This window comes from Amphibalanus amphitrite, unplaced genomic scaffold, assembly GCF_019059575.1.
Source record: "Amphibalanus amphitrite isolate SeventyFive unplaced genomic scaffold, NRLGWU_Aamphi_draft 000604F_arrow, whole genome shotgun sequence".
NCBI classification, from domain to species: Eukaryota; Metazoa; Arthropoda; class Thecostraca; order Balanomorpha; family Balanidae; genus Amphibalanus; species Amphibalanus amphitrite.
This window is the reverse complement of record NW_024882098.1, coordinates 244,759-257,479: the sequence shown is the minus strand read 5'-3', so window position 1 is coordinate 257,479 and position 12,721 is coordinate 244,759. Positions and strand designations below refer to the sequence as shown.

Sequence of the window (12,721 nt, the reverse complement as noted above, 5' to 3'; positions counted from 1 at the left end):
ACAATTGTTTTAATCTAATTTCAAAGAAAAAATGAAGAAAATACGTCATCAGTGGCCGAAATTTGAGTGTCACCGGTAGATATATTTTCTCCCTGCTTGAAGTAGCGGAAATTTGACGAAGGTCGTTGTTATTTGTTGGAGGAGTGAATATACTATTTTTGCATGTATGCAGGAGACAATAAAGCCAATTTTCATCGGTAAAAGTATACATTAAGTCCGAGTGACTGTTTAAAGATTAAGTTTTTATATTCTTACATTATTTGACATCCTGAATCCAAAAATGATACTTATATGTCCTGGAAATCAAAGAAAAACATAATCAAACCTGACCTAACCTTACCTATTTACCTACAACCTACCAACCTACAACCTACAAACCTACAACCTAACCTAACCTACAAACCTACCAACCTAAAACCTAAAACCTACAAACCCACTACAAACCTACAACCTAACCTAACCTAAAACCTAAAATTTTTGCTGTTTCATATTTGTATCAACAGCGTCACAATTGTCTACTCGGACCTAATATATACTAATACCTTTTCATCAACTATTATAACCAGTAAAACGCCTTTTGGGCGAAGAACAAGCGAGCGAGATAGTGAGCCCTGCACGTGCGGAACGGAAGAGGGCGAGAGGGTACTTCCAACGGGCTTGTGCAAAGCACCCTTCTAACCCAAACCGGTCACTACTCACTAGCGCCTAGCGGTGTGCCAAATTTGAACGCAATCGGCCCAGCCGTTCCTGAGATCTGAAAACAGCATTCTGCACGTGCGCATGTGCAAATGGGATCAAAACTGACTTGCACGGTACCCTACTAACCTGAACCGGTCCCCAACAGCGTACCTACCAAATTTGAGCGCAATTGGCCCAGCCATTCTCGAGATCTGGAGGCAACCCTTGCACGTATGCACATGCAGTAGCACCCTAACCGCAACACATGGGATTTGGGAATGCATTGCGTGATGGGTGTCTACCTGTATGCCAAGTTTCAGCGAAACGGCCCCAGTATTTACCAAGTTATTGAAATGGGAACAAATTTGGCACCTCTTCTTTTTGCATTTTGCACATGCAATGGGGGTCAGGCATATAAATGAAGAGTATCCAGTATTTGGTAGAAGGGATGCAGCTACCCTACAAAAATTACAGCAAGACAATCGCCCAAGCGGCTGCTGAGAAGTGAAATATGAGCCACCCGAAATCACTACTTTCCAAAACAGCTTGAGCCTTGAACACCCTTGACTTTTCAAGTGGCATGTGCCACGACAACCCCTGAAATGTATCAGAAGAAGCCAATTGCAGGGTAGAAGGAATAGGACTACCCAACTAAAGGAATCTGAGAGCACGAGCTCAAAGCCAATTGTGACCTCGAACCTCACTGAGTATTGAGTACCCTTATATGTTTCCCAGCCAATAATGACATGGACAACAAATAGCATTCTGTTACCCCAAGTCCATTATCTATATACTTATACCTATACCTTTATCTGGATTTAGGATGTCAAAATATGGAAGAATGTGTAAAATTTACCTTTGAAAAGTGTGTCGGTCCTAAAGTTAACATGTATTTACCAAAATGGATGAGCGGTAAGGCTCTTCATGCGCAAGCATTAACAATCAAAACTTTAAATTGGTATTCTTATAGCAGTGTTTCACATCCTGCCACCCATTTGTGAAAGACTGCTAGACTCTCCACTCGCCAGTTCTTAAGATGTTTACTGTTTACATGAATTTTGCTTATAAAAGTCTCTAATCAAAGACTCTTGCAGAACAAACAATCTTACCTGACCTAACCTTACCTGTTAACCTACAAACTACAAACTGCATACATATAACCTACCAGTGTGCAGCAGCCAGCATACAGTGAAATTTGTGTAAATATCTCAAGAACTGGAGTCTAGTGGCTTTACAAACGGGTGGCAGCATGTGAGATGCATGCAATACAATAGCACTTAAATCTCTCCATAAATAGCATGGTTCTTTCTAAATTCCAGTTGCAAGCACTAAATGAGCATTTTTTCCAATTCAGATCTATATTCTGAAACAATATTACAGGATATAATTTTGTCAAACTAAAACTTTTTATCTGCTCTGGCAAAAGAGGTGTTCAGAGGTTCTACAACAAATACTTTGGCATAGTGAATGATGAACATATTGCTTATTTACGTATAGTCATCACAGAATGCAGAGTGACCTCACACATTCCCTTTCTACTCCAGGATCGCATATCCAATGGATTCGCAAGCAGACAGCAGCTCTCCTGATGTCAAAGTCAGTTGGGGCACGTCCATCCACCATGAGCTATCTCCCATACCGTCTCGGGACCAGTCTTCTGTGGAGGCAGAGGCATCAGAGACGTCAGATGCATCGGAGGGCGTTCACTGGTCTCCTCCGGAGGCCGGCCAGTGGCGCGGCGTCGGCAGTTCCGCTGGAGTAGTAACCCCGGAGGACGGGAGCAGGTGTCGGCACGGGGTCACCGTCACCGCTCCCTCGCCGTGTCACGCCGTCCCAGGTCAGTGGAGGTCACACACCGTCCCAGGTCAGTGGAGGTCACACGCCGTACCAGGTCAGACCACCTGCGTGCCGCAGTGTGTGGTCTGATCGGTCGAACTTGGCCTTGCCGTTGAGGTTCGTTACTTTCGCATCATCGGCGATCGGCATTGTATGTTGCGCTTGTCTCGAGATCGAGGCGATAGTACCGAAAAGACGCATTTTGTGATGTAGGCTGTAGCACTGGCATACAGGACAGTGCTGGGACACTCATGTTCTATGCACGCATAAAGCGGCAAACGGCCATTGTATCGAAATCCGCTAGCGTAAACCTAATTCATGCGCTGCCGCTGATTTCTGTTAAACATTCAATAGCAATTAGCATCGGACGTGCTTATGTTATAATTCGGACAGAGTATATTACGCTAATGTTTATGTTGTTTTGAAATATATTACGACATTACGTCCATATTTACGTTGATGTTAAATTAGTTAACAAAGATTTTGCTGCGTTTCGGGAGTGTTGTAAAGTTGTGTAGCTATTTTCGTCCGACCGTTCGTTTCAATGTGCGTTGACCGCGCTGACTGCTGAGGGCACTGCGTCTCTGCTGCCAGAGAGAGCAATTTTCACGTCCAATGTGGCATTCCATCGATCAATATAGCGCGCTAGTGTATGCTGACGCCTGATTTCTCCCTGACGGATATGTTACGCGTGAATGGAGATGCAAAATCCAACGCTATAGCGTGCACGAGGACGGCGTTTGATGCGTCTGGCATCGGTATGTGACATGATTTGTGTTGATACTTTGCCGTTGTGTGATGTTTGGGGAGTTAGCTCATTAAAAAGTGAAACAAAATTTTTCTCATAACTCGATTCTGTCGCCGATTTTCACCTCCTTACTGACGCAGCGTATGCGTGTGTGCGTGATTGTTCGTTGGCAGACCGGGCGGCGGCGGCGGCACTATTTGAAGCGTGCGATGAGTCGGGAGCCGGTGAGCTGCCGGCTGGACGGCTGCTGCGCCTCGTCCGGGAACAGCTGCCCGACGTCTGCCGGTGAGAGGTGGCGTGGGTTTCTTCACAGGGTTTGGGATATGTTTAGGGTGTTTGAAAGAGTCTACCGCGGGCTAAAAGTGTCATTGAAAGCTTGGCTGTTGGGCGTAGTGTTCCGACTTCCAGTCATTTTTCACGTGATATTATGACGCAATGTAATCGTCGTTGAATGATACTTGGAAAATCTCTGGGATGTATTCCAAACAGCATACATCATTGCAGGTTGTGTACCGATGTTGTATGGTCCACACCAGTCTCAGAGAACTCTGACCATCTCGTCTGTCTCACCCCCGTCAGAGAGTGGCTGCAGGCAGTGGCCCAGTCGCTGACAGCGGACGGCCACGTTACCGTCGACATGTTCAGGGACGCCGTTAGCACCGCCAACAGCACGCACGCCCAGCTGATGCAGCCGTGAGTTAACGAGATGATACTGGATCAAACTGCCACCGTCTGTTCGGAGTTGGTATAGTTCTATGCGTTGTTACGTAACGTAAGATGTGATGATATCATTAGGTATATCATGTGGCTCATTTTGTGAGAATCGATGCACGGTCGTAACTTCGGTGTCGGGAATGGCCAGAATAATGTCACGCTTTCCTATTCAGTCACTTCTACCCGATCATGGGCCATCATTCTTACAAACCACGCTCAGCTTCTCGCCCAAGTACCAGCTAGTTTATTCTAACCGCTCTCCCTCCCCCCCAGCGGTACGGTGCCGGACACCACCCCGCCGTCCCCGTCCCCCCAGTCGGGGACAGGCGGCCGGCTGCACGCTGCCGGTCGGTTCAGTCTGGGGAGCCGCGCCTCCTCCCTGGGGATCCTCCACAGCTCCCAGGTGCTGGACACCAGCAGCTGCAGCAGCTACGAGGGAGTCGGCCAGCAAATGTCGCCAGTGTGAGTGCGCGGGAGAGGATTGTCCGCGGGCTAGACTTGGGGGTTCCAGTCTCAGTGACGTCGTAAGGAAAGAGGTTCGACTGGAAAAGTCACTATGCTCACTGCACAGGACAATTATTATTAACCTAAAAATAAAGTTAAATATGTAAGGTAACTTAACGCACTGTGCAATAATTATTTCTGTCGATGGATTTTCGAAACGTGGCCCGTTAAAATGCACATTACGCAACACATAATGAACTTTTGTTTTTGCTCTCTCCACTCCTTGCACGCTGGCTCAATACATCTACATATAGCGGCTGGCTTGTGCTCGACTGTCACTCTTCTCTCTCCATATACAGTGACGTGCCGGCGCTGGAGGGAACCATCGCGCAGCTGCAGCACTCGAGTCGCGCCCTGCAGGAGGAGCGGGACCAGCTGCAGCAGCAGCTGCAGCAGCTGGAGGAGACCAACCAGCAGCTGGCTGCCGAGCTGGCCCGGCTGGCTGATAAAAACGACAGGTGAGCGTGAGAATGGTTGACGGAAATGACTGGCGGACAGGAATTATAGGCGAGAAACAGAAACGGGTCCAACAGAATATTAGACAGGGGGAGGGAGTTAAGAGGGAAAGCTTGCTGGACTCGAGTGTGTATGATGTTGAGAGAATCATGACGTCTGTGTGGTGTTTTTGACAGCCCGCGATATAATATTTGCTTGGCGGTGTAGTTTTCTTGTCTATTGCGCTACCTAGTTTGGCATAATTACCATGCTTACGAGCTAATGCAGCCATATTTCGGGAAGCTGTCGATTTCAACTGTCCCCGCTAGTAAAAACACTGTCGTCGATTATCTGTTAGTACCCGTCTGGCACGGTAGTTAGCCGTCGTGCAGCTATGCCCGCTATGACAGCTCCTGTCTCTCCGTCCTCGGCAGTATGTCGGCCGAGCTGCGTCGGATCCCGTCCCTTCGTCAGGAGACAGAGCGACTCCAGGCAGCGCTGGAGGCGGAGATCCGCCAGCGGGCGATCCAGCGCGATCAGGCGGCGCACCAGGAGCGTTTGATCGCCGCCCAACAGGAGGAGATGGAGCTGCTGGCCTCCAGGGTAGGTGTTTAGATGAGAGAGGGCGATGAGAGACCTAGTATTAGACCCCTTGGGCACTTGTGTGCGTGGCTTTGGGTATGAAAGGGGGTTGCTTACTTTCACGGTAATCGTAGATATCAATTATGGCCATGGCCTTGGATATAAATTAGTATGGATTTTCCGAATAGTTATCTCGAAGCAACACAAAGTCTACGCAGTCACTTCAGCGGCTGCAATTGTACCTCCATAATCGTCAAAATAAACCATTTAACCTTCAGCTTTTCTAGCCACATAACCAAGCCCCGTGTGTCCCAAAGCCACAGTTCACCATGCCCGGGGCAGCATACCGTGCCTAACACACCAGTACCTCTCCCTCCCTCCCTCAGCTGAGCACTGCTGAACTGGAGGCGGTGCGCGCCGCCGGCCGCGAGGATGAGCTCCACACCAGTCTGGGAGACGCCCTGCGGGAGACCGACGCCCTGCGGCATGACCTGAGGGACAGGGATGAGCGGAACGCCGCGTCCCAGGCCACCATAGCGGCTCTGCACTCGACCATCAGAGAGATGAGGGATACTTCGCTGGTGAGAAATGGTGGACAGAAAGTAGGGAGGCTGAGGGAAGGCGGTGGAGTGAGGGAGGGAGTTGGTGAGGTGCTCTGTGATATTTTGTGTTGTGGTCTTGCACTGGATAATGGCACAAGATGAGTGGTGAATAGAATTAGCGGATTACACTGATTACTTTATTACAGTTTGAATTGTGAACGAGTCAGTATGTTGAACTTGATTTCTTGTAGGCCGCTCCAATGGGCGTGCCCTAAAGCCCATATAGGAAACTGTTCTACTGTGTTGACTCAATCATTCCTTTCAAGTTTCGTGCACCATTTGATAACACGAAGCCGATGATGCTGACAGTTTGCTGCCCTTTTCTTCTCTCTCACAGGCTCTTCAGGACGAGAAGTCTCGCACCTCCCACGAGCTCAGTAAGGTGCGGAAGCAGCTCCAGACTCTGCGACTAAACTCGCCGGCCGGCGGAGACGCGTCCCACTCGGGCCCCGCATCGCTGGCGGTCAACAACGGCTCCATACACGACGAGATTATCAACACGGTTAGTGGAGGGAGAGGAGGAAAGGAGTCACCGCAAAAAGGGTGAGGTATCGGGCGGCTGTGTTCAGGGGAGCTGGGACGGTAATCCGTTGAGGGAGGAGGGTTTGTGAGGAGGGTGTGTCATGTCATCCATCATAGCACGACCGAATGAATTGCACGATAAATTACACGATTTATGTAATTTATCGGGGGATACAGACCCTGAGAATGTTACCTGTGAATGTATTCTAGCTGGATGCTGGTTGTGTGCAGCTTTGTGGAAATGTGAAGTCGGTGGTGGCTTAATTTAATGGCAACGCGGCAGTAACGCGGAAGAATGTGGGCGCTAAATATGCTGACGCTGTGTGTAACCTTATAGGCAATAGTATCAGGATCTCTGTGACGCGGCTGGTGACGGTATTGGTGATACTTTCTGACTGTCAGTTCTGTGTGTCCTCTGCAGATTCAGACCACCGGGGACGGCGACCCCATCCTGCCACTGTCCGGCATCGCCTCTCCCGAACTGGTGCACGCCATTTTCGCCAGTCCGCTCAACCTGCACTTCAAGGTCAGCTCCAGAGTTACGGACGTCACTGGGCTATCTAACCATTGTCGGGTGTTTGAATCGGTGGGTAGGCTATCTGTGCTCGCATTATATTATTCTTGAGACTAGCGCGCTCTCCTAACCTGCCCAGTGTCTGTTGTCCGCGTTTTACGTGTTTACGCACTTTTTTATTCATCATTCTGTATTCAACGTAAGAGAGGATGCCACGACGTGAAGCATGTGATAACAGTTTTTTACGTGCTGTCTGTGACTTCTGCCAGTACCTTGCACTTACGACTCCGCCCTCTGTCTTTCCCGTCAGTCGGTTCCGCGACGCCTGCGGATGGCCAGCACGCCTCAGTCGGGCCACCGGCGGGCAGAGAGCGAGCTGAGAGAGAGTGAGGAGGAGCGGTCCCCTCTGACCGGGGTGGACGAGTCGGCGGAGCTGGACGACCAGTTCTCCTCGGCTGCGTCAGAATCGAACGGTGAGTGCACAGGCTGGCAGGGGTCGCACGACTTGCTACTCGTGCCGTATGAGGGGGGGGGGAGACGTAGGCCTCATGGCTCTCGCACTAGTTAGAAGTGAATGTTTGGCTGGTCCAATCAATTGTGGGCCGGGCTGGGGCAATGTTGGAATTTTCTTTTTCGGTCTTGGTTCCGGAGGATAAAATTGGTCCGGAGAAGTGAGAACCGACCAGCTTTTACAATGGCCAAGAGTAAAATCATATGTTTGGCCTACTAAATATCATAGCTGATAAATTGTGTGACTCTTAATGCTATTTCTGCATATTTTAGGTGAAATAATAGCAATTTTTCATCACACAGGCTGGAAAATTGAAAAGATTTCAGGTGCCGGAGCATAAATTTGTAGAGGAGAGCAAAGTATTTTGGACCCGACTAGGACCAGCAAAGGGTCGTATTTCCAACATTGGGCTGGGGTGTAGTCAGCTTCGATGGCTACTTCCTACGACGATTTTTTTCGGAACACAACGAGCACCAAAATGCCGGAATTTCAGAATTTATGTAGACTGCTAAGGCACATGGGTAGGCATGACTCTGCGCTTGGCCTAGAAGGGCTCGAAGCCCGATCGAACTTCTCGAATATGCATGCTATAATTGGCTAATAATGCGCTCGATGACAGTGCGCTGTTCTGATGGGACCAAGAATAACTACTGTAAATGTCCGTTTTCAGATTACAAACTCTCGTCGTTTTTTGAATGGGCGCCGATGACCACTGTAGTCCGGGCGCCCAAAAACCCCAATTCAGCATCATCATCATCTCGTCGTTTTCCGTTCCAGACTCGTCTGCGGTGTACCGCAGCCGGCCGACCTCAGTGTTGGAAGCGGCCGTTCAGACCGAACCCGAGACAGTGGAGGACAAACTCTCTGAGGATCCACCGAGCCCCGCCCGAGCGGAGACGGGCACACAGACAGAGGCGGAGCCCGAGCCCTCGCCTGAGGAGAAGGCCCGTTCTGTGCGCCTCTGGCGCACACAGAGGTGAGTTTGGGGTGCGGTCACACAGGAGGCTGGCCCGTGCTGCTTGCTAAAATGTCACCTAGTTATGGGCTATGTTGCGTCAAGTTCAATGTCCTGTTGGTGGTGTTGGGAATGCATGGACGCAGCACAACACTGTTTGAAGTAGGCGGGAGCAAAGGTGTTGGCTGCACATTCTGTGGACATGCATATGATAAACACACCACCTTGCCAGATAAATGCCGCTTATATGCACATAACTGCTATAATTGGCTGTTTTTGTTACTAAGTGTGTCGTCAATACGTTTGTTCGGTATATGTTTAACGCATGTCGCTACTCATGGACCAGGTGCCTGACCCTGCATTTGTCCATTGTCTAAAACCCTTGTCTCGTCTGTCATGGTGGTTGAATTCCCCTACCCCACCCTCACTCACTGCATGTTGCATGGCCCAGCGCACACGTGACACGCTGAGCTGCACCTCTGACCGCTTTGCCCGGCACTCCAGGGTTCCCAGCTGGCCGTGCACCGACACCACCTGTGCTGCCACCTTTGGAGCAAACCAGGTACTAACGCTACAGCTGTCTTCCGCCGGGGCGCTGGGGTCGATGGCTCGCGATGGGGCGTTTGGACCGGTTTGGTTGTGGTCGGGCCTCGGGGCGAGGCAGGGATTATGAACCGGTATCGGTGATGCAATGGATTCACTGGAATCAGCTCCATCGAAACAATCACGGATGGGCTCGCGAGCAGCTCCCGGCGGAGGCTTAGGGCGCCGCTCAAAAGGAGATACCTTGTGCTTCAGCCCGAATAAGCGCTTATTTGTGCGGCTTTGATACTTTCTAGCCTTCATGGTCACACGAGAACGCATTTTTTTCAATTAAATCCAGCTGTTTATGATAAGGAATTAGATGCTAGCGACTTAACCCGGACTTGTGGCGTCACTGGCCCAAGATGTTTGGCTGTGGTGAGCTGACTGGGGATTTTGGGTGTGGGTCGCCACAATCCCGGAGTCGCCACTGGATTCCCGGCGTCCTGTACCGGGAATGGGGAGCGGTTTGGCCGGAAAACACCGAGCCATGTGGTCTCATAGGGCAGTTACTCATTATCCGGCTTAGTGCAGCTTGAGGAAGGTGTTTTGGTTTCGACGGCTCCGGGCGCCAGGTATTTGACGTTGGGATAGCGACATTTAACAAAACGCGGCGACTTAAAAAAGAACCTCATTTTTTTACGAGTACAATCTAACACAGATGTTTGAATTTTAATGATTGAATGTGAGTATTGATGACGTTTTTTATTGAAACCTTATCTCGTTTCTTTATGGTCGACAATCTCTTTAGAAACACCGTTTTTTCTTTTCCCCGAGATACCCATATTCCGCCTATTAAACCGAACAGCCATCCCAAAACCGCACATAACCGCTAAACTTTGCCATAGTTCCCTTGTTCTATGATGCATTTGTTCCGACTCTGACCGACCCGACCACCACATATCCTATCAGTCTTCCGGTCGGCGAGCGTGACGGCCGACAGCTGTGCGGGCCATCAGTCTCGCTGCTCGCGCGTTTGGTTAGACGTGGTTTCAGAGCTATGCTGTTTCCCGATGGTACTACATAGCAGTTTCAGGCTTAGCTACTAAGCGGGATGGCGTCTGAATTTTAGATCGATATTCGCAGAACCAGAAAATGTTCAGGGACAGGCTTAGTGAGTGCTCTAGTGCGTCAAGTCCTGAAAAGTCGTAACCGTGCTAAAATCGTCGGATAGAGGATGGTGAGCGAACTTCCGCTAGAAGTTACATAACGTCACTAGAAGCGGAGTCGTTTCCTACGGATGCGTTCGTAATCGTACTGTGGAAGGGGCGCCTACCATTCGTGCTGCCTGGATACCATTGGTATAATAACTCAGTGTGCGTGGTGTGCGTTACATGCCGTATCCGTGCAGTGCGTGTGTTATAGACAGCATTATCAGTGCAGTGCGTGTATTATAGATACCGTTATCAGCTCAGTGTGTCGGCATTGCTAGCTGTGGTTACCCGCACTGCTACCGTTTCTGAGCACTGCTACGCAAGCTTTGCGCTGTCTCCTTAGATCAAACTGTGTCTCAGTCCAGCTATGTCTTAGCAGCGTTGCACGGCAAGTCTCTGACAAATCGTCTCTGACACCGTCAGGCTGGCGAGGACTCGAAGTCGCCGTCGGCAGTCGAGCGCCGCTCGCTGTGGGCCTCGCCACGGAAGATTGACGGTGAGTGTTGAGTTCAATATCAGGCCGCCATAGATTGAGTGTGTCGACTACCCTTTTCCATCCCCCTTTCCATCATCATCCCTTCCTCGGTTGACGTTATGGAATGTCGGGGCCGCCCGAACCTTTCCATTCCGTCTCCATCCGTTCCTCCTACTACCTCTGACGCCGCATTCCACAACTGGTACGGCTAGGGCCGCCCACGCAGGCATAAGGCATGTCAGGATTTTGTTATCTTCTGCTGTTGTCTTTGTTTCTGCATTTATCTCTGTCTTTACCCGTACCCATGGTCTGACGTTTCCTGGATTTATTGTCAGGCATTAAACATTCTCCTGCGCTTCCTCAAAACAAAGCTGACCGAGCGAAGCTGCATAAATACCGTTAATCTCATTTGTCGACTGAAGCCGTGACCTTGATAAGTTGTAATTGAAAATTATATCGTAGGTTCTAATTGTGTTTATAAGTTTGTTGCTTCATATCCATATCATCAGCCGTGTTCATATTTTCTTCCCCACATGACCATGTGTTAACATCTTGAAAATGCATACAAGGGCGCTGTCATGTCCACCCATATATAAATTGATTAGCCAAACGGGTTTGTCTGTCAGACTTATCCTGGTTTGCCCAACGTCACGGCGGATAATTACGTCTTTCTTTAATTCTGACGGACAGACGGCTGAACAATGTGAGATACTCCTCTTATAAGGTGCCGTGTCCTCTGTTTAATGAACCACTGATTTATTGCGCTTTCATGTAAAGGGATCCCTGCAGACATTCCCCATTGCTTCAAGGACATTCACTTGAGTCTTTATGTCCAAGCAAGTCCTGTCTTGCAGAAAACCGACAAGGTCATTTGTTAGTGCACGTCGTGCGTGAAATGCAATCCAGTTTAGCTATATTTTTATTATTGGCGCTGTATGAAATATTTCAGTCAGGCTCGCTCATCCGAACAAGGAAAGGTTAGTTTTTAGCAAATTACCTGTAGCGATTTTAGGCGGAACTAACCGCCGCTCCTGTTTGCCATTTTTGATGAATTTGCTCGTAGTACGGTCCTATTTTTATCGAGTTAATTTCTTTGCTTGCATTGTGGACGATTGAATCCACACATGTTTTCCCTAAACGGATCTTCGGTTCATTTCTAAAGAACCCCGAACTGGCATTGCGTGTGGACTCTTTCGGTGACGGACTGACTGCCATTACCGGGAAAATTTAGCTTAACCCGCGCCCCAGTGGCGGTCTCAGCCAACTTCGCCCTGGTGGGGGGGGGGGGGGGCATATGTTACCACCCACCTCTAACTCAACAACTAAGAGGGCTAGAAAGACGCGGTAAAAAGCAGTCGATAGCTCTCAATGCGTACGTTTAAAAGTATTTCGGTCATTTTTCATCTTAGAGCAATATTGGGGTCACCAGAGGTCAGCAAAGGTCAAAATTTGCCAATGGTCATAATATTTTTCAGAAAACATGCCGTTATCTCAGGAACTATGGTAGCTAGAAAAACGCATGGAAAAGTAATCGATAGCTCTTGAACTCTTCTTTTGAAAAGGTCACATCAAAATTGACCTCAGGTCACGGATTTAGCCTCCAGAGGGCAAAAACTCCAAAAATAGCTGTTTTTACGAAAAGTGTTTTTCGACAATAACTTTCGACAACAAAAAGCCACGACATTTCTATTGCCAGAATCGTGTTCCTCTCGCCGAGACGCGTCGAATGAACTATAATTTGACCTTGAAAGGTCAACTTGAAAATTTGACCTGAGGTCAAGGTCATGACCTGACCGGAAAAGGTCATGTTGCATATCAGTCGATGCGTCTCGGCAAGACAAACACAATGAGACCATCCCCAGCGTTCTATCTCTTTCCAATCGCGAGTTATTGGCAAAAATCTGTTTGT

General features: G+C 49.1%; 1 protein-coding gene across 1 annotated transcript in view; it reads left to right on the top strand.

Moving 5' to 3' along the window:
- Positions 1–124: 124 nt before the first annotated feature.
- Positions 125–12,721, top strand: part of LOC122394670 (inositol 1,4,5-triphosphate receptor associated 2-like) — a 71,415-nt gene continuing 58,818 nt past the window's right edge. Inside the window, exons 1-14 of the mRNA XM_043391701.1 lie at positions 125–164; positions 2,223–2,515; positions 3,436–3,547; positions 3,842–3,955; positions 4,250–4,438; positions 4,780–4,938; positions 5,350–5,518; positions 5,884–6,078; positions 6,437–6,601; positions 7,043–7,147; positions 7,446–7,608; positions 8,424–8,622; positions 9,106–9,163; positions 10,761–10,833. Of these exons, the coding sequence (XP_043247636.1) occupies positions 163–164; positions 2,223–2,515; positions 3,436–3,547; positions 3,842–3,955; positions 4,250–4,438; positions 4,780–4,938; positions 5,350–5,518; positions 5,884–6,078; positions 6,437–6,601; positions 7,043–7,147; positions 7,446–7,608; positions 8,424–8,622; positions 9,106–9,163; positions 10,761–10,833 (1,996 nt within the window). The 5' untranslated portion in view covers positions 125–162. The remainder of the gene's footprint in view (positions 165–2,222; positions 2,516–3,435; positions 3,548–3,841; positions 3,956–4,249; positions 4,439–4,779; positions 4,939–5,349; positions 5,519–5,883; positions 6,079–6,436; positions 6,602–7,042; positions 7,148–7,445; positions 7,609–8,423; positions 8,623–9,105; positions 9,164–10,760; positions 10,834–12,721) is intronic.